This window comes from Nelumbo nucifera, chromosome 1 (assembly GCF_055504915.1).
Source record: "Nelumbo nucifera cultivar China Antique chromosome 1, China Antique-T2T, whole genome shotgun sequence".
Classification (NCBI taxonomy): Eukaryota; Viridiplantae; Streptophyta; class Magnoliopsida; order Proteales; family Nelumbonaceae; genus Nelumbo; species Nelumbo nucifera.
Window position 1 is genome coordinate 120,309,194 of NC_142649.1, and position 22,682 is coordinate 120,331,875.

Sequence of the window (22,682 nt, forward strand, 5' to 3'; positions counted from 1 at the left end):
TGAAAATTTATAGCAAACGTACACAATCATTGAAAATAAGTTTATAATGAAAATATAATAGATATATAATAAAAATACAATAATTATAAAATATAATAAATACTAAAAATATACTAAATTAATTAATAAATAGTGTAATCTTAAATAATATTTTAATCTCTAACTAGTACTAATCTATAAATTATAAAAATATATAATTACTAAAAATAAATTTATAAAAAATACAATAAATATGATAAATTAAATTTCAAAAGTTAAATAATAGTTGTTTAATCTCCAATAATTATTGATATTTTTTTATTAAATAACAAAAATAAAAATACATTTATAAATTATTATTGAAACCATATTTATAAAAAACAATAAATAATTATTGAAAATAAAATAAATATTAATTATAGTAAATATAAATATATAATGAATATACTCTATTATTGTAAATTATTAATAATAAATATAATTTTGTTGATAGTTATTTTCTATAATTATTAATTGATATAAGTGAAATTAGTTATTTACAATATTATTTACTTATTTAAATAATATTGTTATTTAAATTCTTAAAATATTAATTGTTTATTGAATTTATTCAATCTTGTTTGATGGGTGAAATAAAAGATCCTTTATGGTTGTGGCATTTTCGTTATGGTCACTTGAGTTTTGGTGGATTGAAGACCCTTCAACAGAAGAACATGGTCACGGGCCTTCTAGAAATTACTGCCCCTTCCCAAGTCTATGAAGAATGTGTTGTTAGCAAACAACATCGTTCTCAAATGTGTTGTTAGCAAACAACATCGTTCTCAATTTCCCAAAGGAAAGTCATGGAGAGCAAAGGATGTTTTGGAACTGATGCACTCAAACATTTGTGGACCAATAAACCCATATTCTAATGGAGGTAAAAGATATTTTATTACCTTTATTGATGATTTTTCAAGAAAAACTTGGGTTTATATTTTATAGGAAAAATCAGAAGCTTTATCTACATTTAAAAACTTCAAAGCTCGTGTGGAAAATGAAGTAGGAAAGACCATTAAGAGCCTTCGTACAGATCGTGGTGGTGAATATTGCTCAAAAAAATTTGAAGTTTTTTGTTCAGAGCCATTTGAAGAGAGCTTACAACTGTGTATACACCACAACAAAATGGTGTATCGGAGAGGAAAAATAAAACCATTCTCAACATGGTGAGATGCTTATTGGCAAGAGGAAGAGTTCCAAAGACTTATTGGCAGAAGTTTTTTCTCCCGTTGCAAGACATGACACAATTAGATTGGTGGTTGCTTTGGCGGCACAGAATTCTTGGCCTATTTTTCAATTAGATGTCAAATCAGCATTCTTGCATGGGTACTTGAAGGAACAGGTATTTATCGAACAACCCCTTGGTTATGTCAAGATTGAAAATGAGCATAAAGTTTACAAATTGAAGAAAGTTCTTTATGGGCTAAAACAAGCCCCACGGGCTTGGTATAGTCGCATTGAATCTTATTTTCTTAAAGTTCGTTTTAGAAAATGTCCTTACGAGCATACACTTTTTGTGAAGATTGGAGATAAAGGGAAAATGATCATTGTTTGTTTGTATGTTGATGACCTTATTTTTACTGGAAATTGTGATGCCATGTTTGAAGAATTTAAGAAATATATGATGAACGAGTTTGAAATGTCTAATCTTGGTATGATGCATTACTTTGTTGGAATAGAAGTGGTGCAATCATGTGATGGGATATTTATTTCTCAGAAGAAATATGTGGGAGAAATTCTGGACAGGTTTGAGATGAAAGATTATAATCCTGTAAAAACTCCATTTGAGGTTGGCTTGAAACTGCACCAAGATCATGAAGGGAAGAAGGTTGACAACACACTTTACAAACAAATTGTGGCCAGTTTGATGTATCTAACTGCAACAAGACTAGACATAATGTATTCTGTGAGCATAATCAGTAGATATATGGAGAAACCTACAGAATTGCATTTGTTGGCAGCCAAAAGAATCCTTCGTTACTTGCAAGGAACTAGGGGCTTTGGGCTGTTTTACAAAAGGGGTGCAAAGTCTAATTTGCTGGGATTTACTAACAACGATTATGCAGGAGACCAAGATGATAGGAAGAGTACTTCAGGTTACGTTTTTATGTTTGGGACAGGTGCTATTTCATGGTCATCCAAGAAGCAATCGATTGTCACCTTGTCAAGCACAGAAGCTGAATTTGTTGCTGCAACATCTTGTGCTTGTCAAGCGATTTGGCTAAGGAGAAATCTTGAAGAGTTGAAATGCAAGCAACCAGATGCTACTACAATTTTTTGTGACAATAATTCAGCCATCAAGTTGTCCAAAAATTCAGTGTTACATGGAAGAAGCAAGCATATAAATGTGAAATACTATTTTCTAAGAGATCTCGGTAGTGATGGCACCATTGATCTGAAGTATTGCAAAAGTGAGGAATAGTTGGCTGATATATTTACTAAGCCTCTCAAAATTTCTCCCTTCCAAACTTTGAGAAGGTTGATGGGTGTTTCCACTTTGAAGAATGTTGATATTGCTGCTGCATAAGTAAATTGAAGCACTGCAGTTAAGGGAGGGATTGTTAAGATAATATTAATTGTTTTTTGCACGTTTATGTTTCTAGTTGTAGTCTCAGTCAATGTGTCCTAGTCTTTAGGAGATTAGTTACAATATTTGAATATGGGTTTGTTTAGAGTCCATAGTTAAAGTAATTGTGCAGAACGTGGGTTTGTTTGAAGTCCTATTTGCATGTATTTTCTATTATGAATTTGTCTATTTATTGGGTTCAAGACTTTTGAATAAAAGGTGAGAAACGTATTTCTCTTATCTAAGTCCTGGATTCTCAGTTTTTCAATTGCTTTTGTTAACACTCGGCTCCTTTAATTTCTTTTATTGACATTTGGAAATGGAGTCTTTGGAAGCCCATTCTTGGAGAAGAATTCGCTCTCTTGTCATAACACATATATTGAAAGCAACTTCAGTCCATTTGTCCACTTCTTGTCATAACACAAATATTAAAACCCATTTGCCCACTACCTAAGAACTCTTGACTTTTTCTGAGCATCAAAACAACCCAAAATGGGAATGAAAACTAGAAAGAGTCTAGTAACAGAAATCTGACTTCCAGAGCTGTCAAACAAATCTAGTAACAGAAATCTTGACTTTTTCTGTTACTAGAAAGAATCTAGTAACAGAAATCTGAAGCCAAGATGGGACGTTGCTAAAACAACCGAATCAACATCAAATTTTTCTCCATCGACAAGCTCCACACTATCACAATTGAACCTTTTCATTCCAGTGATGATATTAATGTCAGCAGATTTGGTGTTCGGAAGTGCACCAATATCCAGAACAGGGGTCTTTCCAACAGAGTTCTTGAGTTGTAAAGGACCCACTGAAGGTTGTTTCAGCCCGTATTTCTCAATGTTTCCAAGCACTAACCATGCCACAATCAACAATAGCTTATCAACTGGCCACAGAGGCAACCATTTCATCATCAGAACTACCAATTTGAATGTTGATTTCCCAAGAACCTCCCTTGGCAAGACATGAACCCGTGGATTGAAGTCAAATTCATCCTCAGTTAGAAACAAGTGTTTGGATTGAACAAGACCAGTAGAAGGGAGTGAGTGATATGTCATGGATTACTCACCGAGCTTTGAACCACCACAAATGGGAAGGCCTCATGGTTGCAAAGATCAAGAGAGACTTTTGATGAAATTGGTGAAATACAGCAAAGAAAAATAACTAGAGACACTCACAAAGAATCTCACGAACAGAGAAGAAGGCACAAATTAAACAGCAACCAAGCTATTTTTTTATTTGAAAACTGGACACTACAACTGATGAACTTGTTTGCCTTATATAGGCATACATGAGGATCAACTAATTAAAACATTTTAATTCCACTAATATTTAATTTGGTAACTGACTTAACAGTTACTAATTCACTAACACAAATTCGGTAACCGACTACTAATACAAAATTTGGTAACTGATTAACAATTACTAATCTACTAATAAAATTGGTAACCAACTAATAATTATTAATCTACTAATAAAATTTGTAACCGACTAACAATTACTAATCCACTGACGTGTTGGTGTTGTATTTTATCACTCCCCCTCAACACCAGCTTTGATTCTTTCTATCATCCCGAGTTGCTTGCAGAAACTTTCAAACTTGTTGCCACCTAAGCCTTTTGTGAACAAATCAGCGACTTGGTTTTCTGTCTTAACATGTTCTAATACAATTTCTTCTTGCAGAATTTTTTCCCTGATAAAGTGATGGTGCACCTCCACGTGTTTAGTTCTTGCATGAAAAATTGGATTCTCCGCCAAACGTATTGCCGACTGATTATCGCAATACAAAGTAACTGCATAATCTGTTGATTGACGCAAGTCCTTCAACAATTGTATAAGCCAAGTGCACTCTTGAGCTGCCATTGCTGCAGCTCGATATTCTGCTTCTGTTGTTGACAAAGATACAATTGGCTGCCTTTTACTACACCAAGAAATTGCTCCAGACCCAAGCATAAAGACATACCCAGTAGTTGAGCGTCAGGTATCATGATCACCTGCATAGTCCGCGTAACAATAACCAGCTAGTTTGCAATTCTCACTTTTCTTATATAGAATGCCATAGCTAGGCGTACTTTTCACATATCTTAAAATTCGTCGAACTGCTTCTAAGTGAGGCTTCTTTGGATTTTGCATGTACCGGCTCATCATACCAACTGCATAAGAAACATCAGGTCTGGTTAAAGTTAAATAAATCAAACTACCCACCAACTATCGATACATCGTTACATCTTCCAGATCTCTTCCTTCATGGGCACACATTTTGGTGTTTGGCTCTATTGGAGTCGAAATTGGTTTGCACTCAAGCATTCCAAACTTCTTCAATAAATCTCTGGAGTATTTTTGTTGACAGAAAAATATTCCTCCTTGAATGCGATCAATCTCTAGACCAAAAAAGTGTTTGAGCTGACCAAGTTCTTTCATCTGAAACCGAACTGATAGATTCTCCTTTGTTTGGAGAATTTCTTCTTCACAATCTCTTGTTATAATTAAATCATCCACATATACTAGCACAATAGTTAGCTTCCTACCATTCGCTTTGACAAACAAGCTAGAATCTGCAGGTGCCACTGAATAACCACAGTGAGTCAGAAATTCAGCAATTTTGCCATACCAAGCTCTCAGTGCTTGCTTTAGTCCATAAAGCGCCTTCCGTAGCTTACACACAAATTCAGGATGATCTTGACTCTGAAAGCCCATCGGTTGAACCATGTAGATTTCCCGATCTAACTCCCCATGCAGGAATGCGTTCTTCACATCTAACTGCCACAAATTCCAATCTTTGTTAGTTGTAAGTGCAAGTAGAATTCGTACAATCGTAATTTTTGCAATTGGACTAAACGTTTCATCATAGTCTAGTCCATATTGTTGAGAAAACCCCCGAGCTACCGGGCAAGCCTTGTGCCTCTCGATTGATCCATCTGTGTGACGCTTTACCTTATACATCCACTTGCAAGAGATAGGCTTCACATCTTTAGGTTTTGGCACGAGCTCCCAAGTCTGATTTCGTTCTAATGCAGTGATCTCCTCATCCATAGCTTTATTTCACTCCGGATTCTGAAATGCTTCCTCAAATGTCTTTGGTTCTTTTGAAGCTACTTCTTCTATTATAGCGGTGTTGGTATATTTGGGATTTGACTTTCTAGCTCTTGTAGATCTTCTGAGAGGAGTTGGTGCTTCTGCTTCAATAGGCTCACCTTCTTTGTCTGATTGATCATAAACTCCAGTTTGCCAAGAACTTTGAGATATGTCTTGCTGGACATTGCTACTATCATCTGCATCATCAGATTTGCCTAAACTCAGCTGGATTTGAGCAGATTGTAGCTCATCTTTAATAATATCAGAGTCTGACAGTATCTCCTTTTTTGAGGACCACCATGAAGATGCTTCATCAAACACCACATCCCGAGACGTGTAGCACTTTCCAGTTGTAGGATCACAACACCTCCATCCTTTTCTTTGATTGTCATATCCTACAAAAATGCACTTAACAACTTTCTTGTCCATCTTGCTTCGTAAATGATAAGGTACAAAAACATAGCAAATACAACAAAAAACTCGAAAATAGCTAACTGTAGGTTTTACATTCCACAACTTTTCAAAAGGTGAAAGAAAGCATAACCTTTGTTGAGGAAGCCTGTTGATTACGAAGGTTGTAGTCTTCATTGCTTCTGCCCAAAATTGACCTAGAACATTCTTCGCATGAAGCATACTTTGACATATTTTTGCCAAGTGCCTGTTCTTCCTTTCAGCTACTCCCGAAGAAAATCACTGAACTCCCTTGAGGTATACTCTCCTCCGTTGTCGATGCGTAGACAACAAATTCTTTTGCCAACTTCTGCTACCGCTACTTTCCTGAACTCATTAAACTTTGAGAGAGTTTCAGATTTTTGTCTCATGAAGAAAACCCACACATACCTTGAGAAATCATCAACAAAGGTCACCATGTACTTCATCCCACCAATAGAGGCTTGCTTGATGGGTCCAAACACATCAGAGTGTATTAACTCTAATGGTTCATTTGCTTTAAATTTTGACTCTTCATATGGCAACTGATGCACTTTACCATATTGGCACCCTGCGCAAATTGTGTCTGCATGTACTTCAAGTTGGGGAAGACCTTTCAGCATTGATCTCTTCATCATCACATTTAGCATGGAATAGCTAACGTGACCTAACCGCATGTGCCATAAGTCAGTCGTCTCATTTTTTCTTGTCTTGTCTACATATGCAGTTTCTACAGACATCACATAGACTGATTCTAATCTTCGCCCCTTCATCACTAGCTCTTCTATAACCTCAAGGTCGCGATAAACCTTGACATCTTGCAGACCAAATAGAACAAAATGGCTAGAAGATGTTAGTTGTGATACTGAAAGCAGATTTTTCTTCATACATGGAACATGATAAACATTTTGAAATTGCACCTTATTAGCACTATTTTGGGGAGAAACTGTCATATTACTGATGTGAGCTATTGGTAACTTTGAGTTGTTGGTTGTCACCACAACTCGGCTTCCCTTGTACTCTGACAAATTCTGCAACTTTTCTTTATCACCTGTCATATGATTTGATCATCCCGAGTCGATGATCCAATCTTTCTCATAGTCAATATGTTCAGATATAGTTGCTGTAAGAGCTAATTCCTCCTCTTTTGCTACAAATAATGCCTCAACATCCCACTCTTCTTCGGTTTTGGAGGTAGCCGCGTTACTCTTCACCGGCTTTTTCTTTGACCAACAAGCTTTCGCCATGTGACCCTTCTTCCCGCAATTGTAGCATTTTCCTTCAAATTTTCTGTTGTTGCCATGATTCTTTGAAGCTCCCCCTATACAAGCACTTCCTTCGCCTTGATGACTTCTTGCCTTGTCATCGTTCTTCTTAGACCCTCCAAATGTATGCTGCTTGGAGTTCCTCCTGCTTTTATTAACATAGAGTGCTTCCTCCTCACCCTTTAGCGAGATTCCTCCCATTTGCTTAGCTAGTGCTTCTTGTCCAGCAAACAAATTTTCGAACTCAACAAGTGATGGCTGATTTTGCCATCCCTGTACTACAGCAACAAAGCCCCTGCATTCGGGCCTCAAACCATGGATAATTATTCTTTTTATCCTAGTTTCCCCGATTGGAGCTTTCGTATCCAACTCGAAAATTTCATGGCATAGTGACTTCACCTTGTGAAAATACTGAGCGATCGGCATGTCACGTTATGCTAACGACAATAGTTCGCTCTCTAAAGGTTGAAGCCTTGTGTCGTTCTTCTTTGAGAACAGCATGGCAAGCGTATCCCAAGCTTCTTTGGGAGTTTTGGCATCCCGGATATGTTCTAGCACATGTTCTTCGACCGTGGTCTTTAAAGCGAACATTGCCTTACCCGCTTTTATCTTCCACTTCCGCAATGTACCATTTGCATCCTCTACTTCCGGTTGCGTAACTTCGTTTCCGTTGACAACCTCCCACAAATCTTGGCCTTGCGTGTAAGACATCATACATGTAGATCAAGTATTGTAATTCTGATTGCTAATCCTTTTTATTCCGCCAATGACTTGAAGATCACTCATCTTGTCAAGAGAAAAGGCTTACCAAATCTGATGTCCACGACCAACTTGGCTCTGATACCAGATTGATGAAATTGGTGAAATACAGCAAAGAAAAATAACTAGAGACACTCACAAAGAATTTCACGAGCAGAGAATAAGGCACAAATTAAACAGCAACCAAGCTATTTTTTGATTTGAAAACTAGACACTACAACTGATGAACTTGTTTGCCTTATATAGGCATACATGAGGATCAACTAATTAAAACATTTTAATTCCACTAATATTTAATTTGGTAACTGATTTAACAGTTACTAATTCACTAACACAAAGCCGGTAACCGACTACTAATACAAAATTCGGTAACTGATTAAAAATTACTAATCTACTAATAAAATTGGTAACCGACTAATAATTATTAATCTACTAATAAAATTTGTAACCGACTAACAATTACTAATCCACTGACGTGTTGGTGTTGTATTTTATCAACTTCCATGTTGGAATTGCCACACCCAACAACTAGTACATGCTTTCCACGGTAGTCCTTGCCGGACCTATAATGACAGGAATGAAAAAGAGTGTAAGAGAGAAAAGGAGAGGAAGAAGAAGAATAGTAGAGGAGAGAGCAAAATTGACGATGACTTACCTTGCCATTGTCAGAGCTTCAGTCCAAATCCGTTCTTCTTCAGCTATAAGGAGAGAGAGACGAAAGATGAGTAAAAGAGGGGTTTGGAATTGAGTAGTGAAAAGGGTTTGAGGGCTTTAAATGTAATTTTTCTTTTTATTATTTTAAGAAATGGGAATGGGATTCCGATTCCTGGGGGTGGGTCGGGAATGGCCATTCCCTCAAATGGAGGATTGCCATTCTACTCGAAATGGGAATCAGATTCCAATTCCGCCAACCAAACGCCTGGCCATTCCGATTCCGATTCTAGACCCCTATTCCTACAAGCCAAACGGACCCTAAAATTGGAAAAAAGCAAGCAAACCATGTGGATGAGCAATAAACGATCCTTGTTTCTATGTTTTTTCAACTATTTGGTGAATATCAAGAACAAAAATCAGTTCTTCGGTGCATTTCAGGCTTTGCCATTGTTGATGAAGGCAACAATTTGCTGTTATTGGATTTCTAATAAAAAGAAATCAAAACAATAGTCCTTGGGCAGGAACAAGTTTCAGCACTCTGCATCTCATAACATCCTCTTCCTTTGTAATCACTTGTTCTTTTTAACTATCAACTGTCTCGAGGTAGACATTAGGGGTGGAATAATTGTTAATCAAGTAGATTTTCTGGTTCTTCAAGCCTTCAAATGGACTCTCAGCAGATCTCACAAATTCTTGTGGAGTTGGAATGGCAGTGGCTTTGAAGTTTGTTTAGGAGGGTGGATAGGGATTAAATGCATCAAAAGCTAGGTTATGGTAATCCAGCTTCCATTCAAGGGATTAGGTGGTCATATCACCTAGAAGATTAGTCAACTTCAATCTCTTCAAAAGTTAGGCATGTTTAGCTCACTGCTCTAGGCCTCTTTTTTTCTTTTTTTTTAGTTCTTACTCATTCTAGGAAAGAATGAATAACATTAGAGTGCTTAGTTACAAAATTATTGTCATGGGCCTCATACTTTTCAGAATGAAAAATGAATCCATAGCATAAAGATTAAGGTAGCGTACAACAGGAAAAATAGTCATGCCTCATCTTGCTTATTTTCATTCTTAAAAAATAAAAAATAAAAACTTTATGCCAACGGTCATAAACCACCAACCTAGGTCTAGAAAACCACCACCATAAATGTTTATTAATGGATTAATGTGGAAACTTATGCCAATGGGCATTGACTGCCAGCTATCCATCGGTAAACATCTATGCCAACAATTTTGGAGACCTAGGCCAATAGTTTATGACTAATAACACATTTTTTAATAATGCAAATGAGCAACATAAGGCACTAGCCAATTTGAAAAGAATTCATTTTTTATGAAATAAGTGTTTGGTTCACAGCAATATTTTCTCATTCTACCCATTTTTGTCCATTTTATAATTTCATGTTGGGCTAGAATGAGAGTTGAACCAAAATGGCCTTCTCCACCAGTTATTTATTCTTTTTCTTTTCTTTTACCTAAGACCCCTAAATTTAACCATTATAAAAAAGAAGAAACATTAGAAGGGAGGACATAACTCTTACCCCCAAAATCCGATAATACAACACTCATCCTTGCCCTCTCAACCCAGCTTAATACAAAAAATAACACATGTAAAAACAAAAGGACTGTAGTAACCTATATGTATAACAAGAAGCCTCGTAACTTCTTGACATCACTAGGAGCTACTTGCAAGGAATTGTACACTTGGAATCTTTCTTTGTTTATTCCCAAATTAACATGAAAGTATGTACACTGGTTACCTTATCTTAATTGTAGTTCTCATACTCATGACCCTTTAGTGGATCTATGAAATGCAATTCCTACTGTTACACCAATTGGTAAACCCACTTGTCATTGTTCTTGCTGGCTGCCATTGATTACTTTATAACTCAACATTCATTTCGAGCTTTATGGGAGGTTTTGAAAAGTCAGGGACTCTATTTAAGAGAAGTGGAAAAAAAGTGAGGGGTATTTTAGATAATAATACTTTTTTCTAAGGGAATTCGATCTCTTCAACCATTTATATATATATAATCCCTTAAAGTAGCCTTAACATTGTTAAATATTGATAAAAATTTGAAATGTCTATTTTACCCTTTATTATTCTTTAAATTTTTAAATACATGCCATGCCATTTCAAATCTGATAATAGTCCATACCCTTGTTAATTGACAATTCTAAGCATCGGTGTCCTATTTCAAAACCTATCATTCCGATGCCATGTGAATAACCAATTATAGTTTCACTCTTGTGGTCACTTCATTTTAAACAAATCTTCACCGTTGCCGTTGTATAATAGACAAGGAGATCCTTAAGGGCTTCATCACTTATAAAACAAATTTAATAAAAACTAAAAAGCTAACATAATTAAAATTGAAAAAACCTCATGGCAAAAGCTACAATTCCTATGTAAAGGAAATACGAACCTTTTTAATGGGTAGTAACAAATCGAGGCTTTTTTAGGTGGCGTTTGATAATATTTTTCAGACCTTTGAAGTATGAAAATGTTGCTTTTTAAATGTCAGAGGTGTTTGAAAGTATATCTGAATTTGGGTCTAAAAATTATTTTCAAATTTGAAATAATAAGACATAGGCCAGTTGCTGAATGCGTTTAGATGTGTTTCAGACCTAGCCAAAAGTCCAAAATACCCTTGAAAATGTTGCTTGTGTTTCTCCCTCTCACCACTCATCTTCTCCACTTGACGTAGCAGCGGCAAGTGACTCCTCCAACAAACTAGTGACAGCAAGTTCTGGCCCTCTCTCTCTCTCTCTCTCTCATTTCTTCTTCTCTTGCCACTACAACTCCTTCGACGAACTAGCGGCGACGAGTTTCGGCCTTCTCTCTCTCTCTCTCTCTCCTTTCTTCTTTTTTTCTCTCACCGCTACAACTCCTCTGACGAACTAGTGGCGGTGAGTTCCGACCCCCCCCTCTCTCTCTCTCTCCTTTCTTCTTCTTCTTCTCTTGTCGTTGCAACTCCTCCGACGAACTAGCGGCAGCGAGTTCCGGCCTTCTCTCTCTCTCTCTCTCTCCTTTCTTCTTCTTCTTCTCTTGTCGTTGCAACTCCTCCGACGAACTAGCGGCGGCGAGTTCCGGCCCTCTCTCTCTCTCTCTCTTCTTTCTTCTTCTTTTTCTCTTGCTGTTACAACCGAATAGTCTAATTTAAGGGTAAAATAATAAAATTAGTAAATTTCAGTGCTGAAGGTTTGATCCAACACAAACAACCTTTTTTATTTAAGCCTCTAAAAAGTCAAAAAACAACTGTCTCTTTTCAGATTTCAGACACTTTTAATATCTTTTTAACTTTTCAGATTTTAGATTTATCAAATACCACCTTAGTTGTCTTTCTCCATAAATAAATCATATGGAGATTTTATTTCAGCTTACCATTTAGGAAAATGTGTAATGACTGAAAATTTGTAAGAATAGAAAATCTGTTGAACGATGTAAACTACTCAAACATTGAGCCAATGTCATATGTTAAACTTGGAAGTAGACGTCTATGTGGAGTGAACAAATTAGATGCTATGAAGTTCATTTTACAGACGCTAGCAACATCTCATTGACGTCCAAAGGTATTTTCTCTGGTGGCATATGAAGTTCATCTTATAGGCGCCCTTGATCCCAACCAGGTGTTCTGGACTTCTAGGAAACACATCTCACCTCTTTCATCTTGCAGCCTTTCATAACAGGTTATTGTTTTGTTTTAGTTCTAGGAAAATGCAAATAATGACTTAGATTGGATTAGTCGATACCAAATTCAAATACTTCATTTGCTTTTAAATTCATTTGGATTGAATAACCTCAAAGTGAAGCTTTGTTTCACTAGCTAAGTTTTTACCATGCACAGACAATGGTGATAAGCTCATCTATCACAGTCTTAATCCTTTGTGCCTTGGGTAACACTTTGTTTCTGTAGGTTCCTTGTTGGCATGGGGAAGGGGGGGTAGGCCATCCCCCAACCCATAACCCTCCAACCTAGGTGTAGATGACTCTGGATCTCCTGCTCACGAGATTTCTGCCCATGTCTACTCACAATACACTACCTCTCGTGAATTGGGAACATCTTCCCTACATAATATTATGCAGGAGGCCATGTGTGGCTGTGATATTATGTGGGTAGACGTGGGCAGAATTTGTGTGGGAAGGAGATCCTGATTCGGTGTAGATGGGATTCAATCCCAAATCTCTGCTACGACCAATAGGAAACCTTATCAACCAGCTGATTGACACCTTGCAAACCTCTTCTGTACTTTAAATCCTCCCCAAAACTCATTTCTCTTTTTCATTTAAAAAATCCTTACCACAACCAATCTAACAAAAATCAAATTTATTGAAGGAGAACAAAGAAAATAACAGCCACTCTTGTTCCATGCTCTGTCTCTTTGATCTAAGTGGTCTTCCCGAACGGAACCACTGCAATGAATGCAATGGTAAGTAAGATGTTGGATACTGCTGTTGTATCATCTTCGTCTTCATTATTTGGGATCCGACAGCTATTATCTTGTTCTCTCTTCAGGAATGGAAATAGTTACTATTTACCAAGAAAACCACAAGTTGCAATGGTAAATTAAAAGTCAACAATCGTGATCTACGTCTATGTTTGAGTGTTTTCAGTGAGGGCAAAATTGGGTTTTAAAAAGTTATAACATTCATGTGCAATCACATGCAGACAGAAAAAGTAAAAAGTTATAACATTCAATTGTTAAAAAACTGAAGGTACTTTAAGGGATTTTAGAACAGTAAAAGTAAATTAGCCCATTTCCTAAAACACGGGGGTAATTAAAGAGATTTTCCCTTTGTTCTTTCTCGCTGACCCGTTGGGCGTTGGCACATACTATTGAAACTATGGGTATATTTGGTGCCATTGCTATTTCCAACTGAAACCCTACCACATCAGTGCCACCTAGGCATTTTGAATTGCAATGTGAGTTTTTTATTTGGTTGAGACTGCTTTAACTCAAAACAATCAAAAAACGTTTTTGTCTAAAAATAACAAGGGGACGTTGGAGGAAACATCAAATTGAGGTTTCCCCCAACATCCATTGTGTATCTAATATGGCACGCACTTGTCATCCGATGTGGCGTGGTGATCAATTGATATAGTGCATCCCGTATCATACAACACTTCAATGTGATGTGGCACTTACCTATCATCCGATGTGGCAGTATCATATAACACTTCAATGTGATATGGCATTTACCTGTCATCCGATGTGGCATGGTGATGATTTGATTCAATGCATCCCGTATCATACAACACTTTAATGTGATTGATGTTACATGAGAGAAAAATAAAATCCGATGAAATCCAAGATTTGGAAAATTCTTATCGGCATACCGGAAGTGTGATTGGTGTTACATAGAATTAAAATGTTTACTTTAAACACTTCAACGTGAAACGGGACATAACAAACACATATCTATCATAACTGCCTAGTCAACGTTGCATTGCTATTTAGACTATAGACATTAAGTTTAATTAAAGAAATTTCTCCTCTAACCATTGAAACTTGCACCACCCACACTTAGGCGTGTCAACGGTAGTCGAAAACTTCATTTCGAATTTGATATTCAACATAATCAATTCGAATTTGAATAATTCGAATATTTAATCGGTTGAATTCGGATATCTTATTCATGCAAAATAATTAATCAGATTCGAATTTGGATATGACTTGATTCAATTCGATAAATATTTGAATTCGACCGATTATTTAATTCTTATATATAATATATAAAATATTTTATATAATTTATATATATATAATAATTAAGTTATATAAATAATTCATATATTTATATAATTTATATCAATAAAATATTTATTTTATATATTTATTAATTATCTAAAATAATTAATTAATCGAATTTGAATCAAATATTCAAATATTTAATTGGATTCAAATTCGGGCATTGATTTTCAATATCCATCGAACATCGAATCGAATTCGGATATTAGGTTTTTTAATCGGATTCGAATTCGGATATTGCTTGATCTGATTCGAATTCGATCCGTTTACACCCCTACCCACACTACTCAAAATGTTTCAACCTGAAATGGCAATGATACCAAAGATAACCTATGGTAGTGTTTGGCATCGTTGTCGTTTTTTCAGAAAATGGTGCTATATAGGCACTACATCAGAAAAATGGATGCTTTAGAAAACAACCTTTTATTTGGTATTATTTTTTCTTGAAAAAATGTTGTTTCAAACCATACCTTAAAAATTGAGAAAGTATGTTCTATTACTGCTAGCAATACAATGATTTGGCATCAATATAGCATCATCTTAGACATTGGATAATATGAGGAATACTGAAAATAGTGCTCTTTTCTTAAAAATCAGCCTATGTGCCAAAATAAGAAAAAACAGTGGTTACAACTCAGACATGCACGGCAACAATGCGAAACGCCTACTATATTTGTTAACGTGTGAAAATATGACATTCGCTGTGATGTGAATAGGAAACCTATAAAATACCCGACACGGACGCGATTAGCAAAACACCAAATAGAAAACCTCTACACCTCCATCCCACTTTTCAGTCTTCACTCCCTCCGTCGCGTCCCAGTCCGACCACCATAATCTCGCCGTTAAATCTAGAGCTGGCTAACTAACCAGAAAGGTTAGTTCTCTCTCTCTCTCTGCTGGATCGTCCGCTCAAATATTAAGAAGCAACAACTATTTCTTGCTCCGTCGTTTTCCCAAACAAAATAAAAGAAAATATTTCTTGCTCTGTCTCCTTTTATTTATTTGTTTATCACAGAATTTGTTACATGTCTTTTATATTTATGAATGCCTATTGATTCTGACAGTCCCTTGATATTTGCAATTTTAGGGTTTGAAAGGCTGATGATATTATATATAGAATGGGATTGGCAGGATTGAGGTAAAGAACTTCTGCAGTAGAAAACCACCCTTGTAGTTTGATTACTGCATATCTGTTATATATGCTTTTAACATGTGTTTTAACCTCTGCTATAGCTAGACTGGATTATTAATAATTTAAATGTGTCAACCTTTGGATTTTGAAGTTCGCAATCACTCATGTATTGTAACTTCAATGAGAGAGGTCTCAAGACTCTAGAATACCAGCCTCTGGATTCTGTTCGTAAATGATTGTTTTCCCCAGAGATAGGATACCAACTTGGATTGCATTCACACGGTATATTTATGGTACCGAGAATATTGGTTTGTATGGAGAAGAATGTAGGTTTGTATATTCGTCCTTCAGATATATATATATATATATATATATATATATATATATAGTGTGTGTGTGCGTGTGAATTGTAAACATGCCTTCTTTGGTACTAATTTGATTGATTAGTTAATTATCAATTTTTTCTTGATATGTAGCTAATAATTCTTCTTTTCAGGTCGGGTTCCTCAGAGGAGGAATGTTCAAGAAAAAATCGCAAATTTGAAAAGAAGCTTCAGTTTTATGCTAGTAAGTGGCCAAATTGTCTGGGAACTGTCTGTACCATTGACATTTTAGTGGAATGAATCTCTAGGAAAGATAAGCGCTTCAATTATCTGTGAGACATCGAGACGTGGTGGTACTGTGGTAGGTTGGCCCTGAAAATTAAGAAAAAGGAAAGAACAAAGTAACCGTTTTCTCTTTAGTGGATTTCAAGCTTCTAACATACTAAGCTAAGGAAAATCTATGACACCAGAAAGCACCCTGTGAATTTTCTCTTCATCAATCAAAGCGCCCTGTGATTGATTTCACCATCAAAGCACTGTTTTCTCTTTGATTGACATTTTAGTGGAAGAAAGTAACCGTTTTCTCTTTGATTGATTTCACCAATCAAAGCACCCTATGAATTTTGATGAACACCACCTGATTGTTCACTTCATTTATGATACCAGTTGATTGGTCACTTTTTTATGACTCAATGTTATTGACGAATTCTTTCTATTCTGTTTTAACCTTTCTGGTGTCTAGACTGGTGGTTAGCAGTAGCGCTATCCGATTTTGCAAAATAAATAATCCTTATATTTTTAATCTATTGGCATCTTAGGAAATAAATGTTACATGTTGCCAGGGAATTCTTGGGTTGATGAAAAAGGTGTATGTAGTCCTGATAATTTGCTTCACTATTTGTTCTCTCTACATATGGAAAGCTTACTTATGAGTTAAATTTCCAAGGAAAAAGCATATTTTGAGCTTTCCAAGGATGAAAAAAAACTTTTGGTGAATCCACCGCCAGGGATGAATCCTTGAAAATGGATATTGTAGATGTGCTTTAAAGTAAGAAACAAATGTTTATACCATGGGGCACTTGATTGACCTTTTTGGTTGCTTCATATATATTCTGATAAAACTAGTCTAGTATAATGCACTAGGCTTGAAGGTAGCCTCACGTTTTGGACTGATTTGGCACATGAGTGTATCTTTCCTCGTGGGGTTTTGCTTGTTTGAGGTCACAAATTTGGTCTCCAATCTCCTCTTCCTTGGCTTCGTTTAGGTTCATAGATTTGACTATTTCTAGATTACAAAGAGCTTTTCAAATGGAAAGCATTGCAATCTATCTTTTAAAAGCAAGAAGTGCAAAGGGTTCCTAGAGGCTGAGGCACAATGTTAAGATCATGCTTGAAAGAGTGAATAGGGGTGCAAATGGATCGGATCATCCGATCCAATCCGAAGTCCAATCCTATTTTGTCGGGTTCAGATAGCCCTATCTTGGATTTTTGGATTGGATCAGATTCAAATCACCCCCAATCCTCCTATAGGATCCAATCTAATATATATATATATATATATGTTATTTATTTATAAATATGTTATTTATAAAAAAACATGTATATATATGATGAAAATAGTTGAAAAAATACTTGTTTTTTTTGTTTTCTTTATTTAAACTGTTATATTTTCTTTTCCTTTTAATAATTCGAATTCGAATCAGTATTTATGAGATCTGATTGGATCAGATTGGATCTACAGTGTGTTGGATCGGATTCAAATATACCCTGATTCGAATCCGATCCGATCCTCCGTTTGCATCCCTAAGAGTGTAGCATTACTTTTATAAATCATAGTTGTCAAGGCGACGCCTAGGCAACAAGGCGCCCTTGGAGGCTCGCCTCGCCTAATTGCCAAGCAGTTTTCTATAGTGTGTTATAAAAAACTTTTATGTTCTTAATTTTTTGAGGTTATAATTATAAAATAGATGTTTTTAAACTAAAATATTCATTTTGTGTGTTTATATACTAATTTCTTTTTATTATTTTCTTATTTGTTATTGTTTAATCAACACAAACATTGCTAAATGCTGTATTAAACCCTCAAAGACTTCAAAACCTGAACCAATAAGTGAGGAAGAACATAAAATGTTGTCCAATCAACACATTTTCTTCTTTTTCTTTACTAATTTTGTGTGTTTATATACTAATTTCTTCTTCTTCTACCTTTTCTTTTCTTCTTTACCTATAACAGAAATAGGGGTTCAGCCCCTATATATTTTTTTTTTTTTCTTTTCTTCTTTTTCTTCTCATGAGTATGTTGATTTTCTATACTTTAACATGAAGTTTATGCTTTTCTTATGAAAATTATGGATATTTATTAAGGAAATATGATTCTGGAACCTAGGGAACTACCCTAGATTACATGTTTTTATTTAAAAAAATCCATCGCCTAGGTGCCCGCTTAGGTGACTAGGCGACAAGGCGCCCCTTGTCACCTAGCCTTGCCTTGGCACCTTGAAAACTATGTTATAAATTTGAACAAAGTAAAAGATTAATATACAAGAATATGCAAATCTAAATTCTGAGAAATAAAATACATCCAAAAGCAAAGTTCAAGTGTTAGAGTATTATGTTATAAATACAGTGGTTCTAGCCTGGAATGTTCCAAGTCTTGTATGGACTAAACTGTTCAAGCTCAAAGCCTCGGAGGTACACCTTACAATATGGTAGATTATGTACTCAACATCAAATTCAAGGTAAATTCATCAAAACTTAGCAAGAAACTAGGTGAATGCACCTAGGTTCGGGTGAGGAGCACCCAGCAAAATGAGCCTGATGCTGAGTCGAAGGGCATGCCTTTTGAAATACTGGTTCCCACAGCACATGCAACCTAAGTCCCTTATTTTTTTTCTCCTCTATTTTTCTTTAATAGAACCTACAGGATAGATGCACATGAAAGATGTTTTTGTCCCCATCAATGAACTGGTTAGTCTGGCCAACCACATTCAGCTGCAGTCATCATGCATTGAGCAAGGATAATAGCCTTAGTGATAGTTGCTATAAAAAAAGTGGTGACAGTTAGAGCTATTAAAATGCTAATTTGAAACCATATCTATTTCTATTAGAAATACTTGCGAGTGCAGTCACACAAGCAATAAAATATCTTGGCCTGAGGAGCATATTTACTAGTTATATCATCTGTTTCTTACCAAAAAAATGTAGGAAGATGATTATTTTTGGAGTCATACCTATACATCCATTTCTTATTACTTTTTAAAATTGATTATTAAATTGCATAAAAAATTATAGAGATACAGTCACCATTGATCTGTTATTCTTTAAGGATCCAATTCTCTACACCGAATTGTCAAAAACTTCCGTTTCTCTTTTTTTATTTTCATGAAAGCTTATTACAAGATTTCTTACCCACGAGTGATTTGAGGAATTATTTTATTTATATTGAACTCATAGTCCAGTAGAATTTATCAGAAGCTACATGTATCTAAATTTTCCTTTATATATTACTGCAGAGATTAGAGACATGGTTGCTTCCCTACATGCAAAAAAGACGATTAGCAAGGTGAGATGCTTAAAATTGAGACATGATCTCTTTAGTTCAGGCATTTTTATTGTTGTTATTACTTCTGGCCATGTGAATTATACCTGTTTATGTATTTCCTGTAAGGCTGTAAGATATTATTGAGGATGGCTGTGTTTGTATCCATGATTGGAAGAAACTATTTTCATCCATGTGTTTGTACTTTCTCAGATATGACAAGAGCTAGACGCATTGAGGTTCAAATTGATATTGGGTTAATCACAGTGTCACAACATTATCAATCAAACTAAAAATAAAGTTGCTGGCTTTCATTAACATGATAACTGTAAAGAATTAGCAGTTGAAGTTAGATTTTTTTTTTTTTTTCCATGGGAAGGATACAGCCATACAGGATCAATAAGTATTTATCATGCAATCTCTATGTCCATTCTGTTCCTTCCAGTGGCCAGAATGTTCTAAATTATTCTTCTCACTGTAGAACCTCAGTCAGTTCATTTTGATCCTTGTTCATCCAAAATCTAGCTGATTTATCAAGAACCCTCTCTACAAATTGTGGATTTCACTGTTTAAATCATATTTGGGATTACAAACAGATAATTGTCATTGTTTGAAGCACATGTATCTCTTGTTTGAATCATTGTCATCATCCAAGCCCTTAGCCCAACTATATGGGGTTGGCTACATGAATCCTTTTTTCCACTCCATTCTATTTAAATCCATATTCATTGTTAAATTATGAGCGCTTGAACCATTTCTTAGTATGACCCATCTCCTTTTTGGTCTAGCCCTAGCCCTTCTAGTCCCTTCAACTTGCAACAGATCACTTCTTACAGGTAAGCATGTGACTAAACCATCTTAGTCTACTTTCTCTCGTTTATCACCTATTGGAACTACTAGGTTCCTTTGAATGGCTTCATTTCTGACCCCATCCTTTCTAGTTTTTCTGTTCCTCCATCTTAGCATATGCATTTCTGCCATGCTCATTTTTTGGACATGATATTTCTTGACTGCCCAACCCTTTGCTCCATACAGCATAACTGGCTTTACAATTGCTTTATTAAATTTTCTTTTTAATCTAAGTGGTATTCTCTTATCAAACATCTCAGGTTTGAATGTATTTTCTAAAAATTAATAATTTGAAAATGAGAGTAAATACACAATGTTGGATGTTTTCTACTTCAATTGCTCTTGATTGAAGTATCAATATCTCCATGGTAATCTTACAAGCTTGTTAGGCAACCCGAGCCCTTAGGATATGGGAGATGACTGTAGAGAGGGAGAATTGTGGGTATACTCAAGAGCCATAGGAGGAGACTTTTGAGAGATAAAATCATCTCCCTAGTGCAAAGCTTGAAATTTGGACTTTCCCTTGATCTTGAAAGATTCATGGTGGAAAGAGACTATGGATTGTAGTAGGCTCACCGTGATCTCCCACAGGAATGATGTGGACATTGCCTCACCTCATTAAAGAAGTGAGATAATTGGCTACTATACTTTGGGGGGCTTTAAGCCCAAGTGTATTTTATACTTTGGTTCTCTCATTTGAGACTTCCAAATTATGGAGTGCACTATTCTCTATCTTTTTTTTCAAGGTGAATGGTTTTCTAATTGGGTCAAGGGAACCTTCATAGACAACCCATTTATATCTTCCACATGGAGGAATTCTGTGGCCATTCCAGACTGGCCATCAGATAGGGGATCTTCTGGATCAACTGTTTGCTTCACTGCTATCATATGCCCCATCTTGTATTACGGTTATGAGTGATTAGTAATAATGACCCTCCAGTTTTTCACTCTTTTATTTAAAAGATACCTGTTGAGTGATTAGTTAATGCTCATGTTGAACACATGGCAAAGGTATACAGTCTTTTTGGTCTCTAAAAAATATATGATAGGGATAGATAGTCTTTTTGGGCTCTAAAATATTTTCCATGCAGAAGATTCCTGGATCATATTCACTACAAAACCAGACTAATCTACCCACCCCTTGTTAATATTATCTCCTCGATTGTATTACTGATCAAAAAAGATTTCAGATGGAAATTTCTCTTAATTTTATATGACCTTGATGATGCAACACTAATGCTTATATTGCAAAATGTGAAGTCATGTGAGTGGTAACTGGCTATTATTACTTGGTGTTAGAACTTGGAAATAGTCTCATTAAATGCTTAAGTGCTAACCATAATGACTATGAAGTTTCATACCCATTAATAATGTACAAAGATGAAAACAACACCATTTATTTTCTCTTTGTTCTCTCTGCTCCTTGAAACTAACCAGTGAATGAGCATTTTTTGAGGTTTAAAGCAGTGGCCTTTATTCCTCTTTAGCCACTCGCCCTGGTGGGTATCACATTTCACAATGATCTACCATAACTCTTTTATCTGTGCTAACTAACCGAAGCTGTCCTTACTCATAATGAGCTCCTAATGATGCGTGTTACTGGTTCATTTCTTCTAAATCCTTAATTCTAATCTTAAAATTAACCTGTTAAGCAGAAGAAAAAACTTAGAAACCGTCAGAAGAAACTGAAAGCATATGATCTCTCCTCCCTTGCTGAATTTCTTCCTGAGTTGAAGGCTCCACGTCAACCAGCTCCAGAAACTAACTTCAAGCTAAATAGCAAGTCTAGACGGAAGCTAGTGTAAGTTTTTCAATTATTTCAAGTTACATTTTTGACTAGTTTTGTTGTTCCTTCTGTATTCCTTTGGCCTGAAACAATTTGAGTTTGTTGTGTGGGGTTTGTTTCATCAGTGAGAAGGAAGGAGAACAGTTGAGGAAAGTCCTTAATCATCCTGCATTTCAGACGGATCCACTGTCAGCAATTCATCAACATCTGCAGAGCACACAACCTGTTCAAATTGAGAGTCCAGTAAAAACTTTGAAGAAAACTACAAGGAAGACAAAGAGGAAACGGTCAAAGGCTTCATCTGGGGCCAAATCGATGGAAATCTGATGTGCAATGATGGAGCCATATATAATTTTTTACTCTATATAAAAGAAACCCGGGTAAAATGTCAGCATGGAAAGCTAAGTTGCAAGTTGAAATCGGAATGAAGCATTTCTTTCCCACACTTGATAGCTTTTCCTCATGGTTATGCTCTGTGTGCGTAGGTTGAACTTTGAACATTGCAATCAAGAACACTACCATAGGCTAGTGGCATATTATCCGGCA

The 22,682-nt window shown here is 35.9% G+C and overlaps 1 protein-coding gene across 2 annotated transcripts; it reads left to right on the forward strand.

Moving 5' to 3' along the window:
* The first annotated feature begins 15,226 nt into the window (after positions 1-15,226).
* On the forward strand, positions 15,227-22,581 carry LOC104588134 (uncharacterized). 2 transcript variants are annotated; one of them, XM_010245955.2, is made up of 6 exons: positions 15,227-15,382; positions 15,596-15,646; positions 16,137-16,207; positions 19,476-19,525; positions 22,006-22,151; positions 22,262-22,581. In XM_010245955.2, the coding sequence occupies exons 2-6, from the start codon at positions 15,627-15,629 to the stop codon at positions 22,461-22,463; spliced, it is 489 nt and encodes a 162-aa protein (XP_010244257.1). In that variant the 5' UTR covers positions 15,227-15,382; positions 15,596-15,626; the 3' UTR covers positions 22,464-22,581. The 2 variants fall into 2 exon arrangements, with proteins under 2 accessions (XP_010244257.1, XP_010244256.1); XM_010245954.2 differs by lacking the exons at positions 15,227-15,382; positions 15,596-15,646 and adding an exon at positions 15,694-15,970.
* Positions 22,582-22,682: the final 101 nt, after the last annotated feature.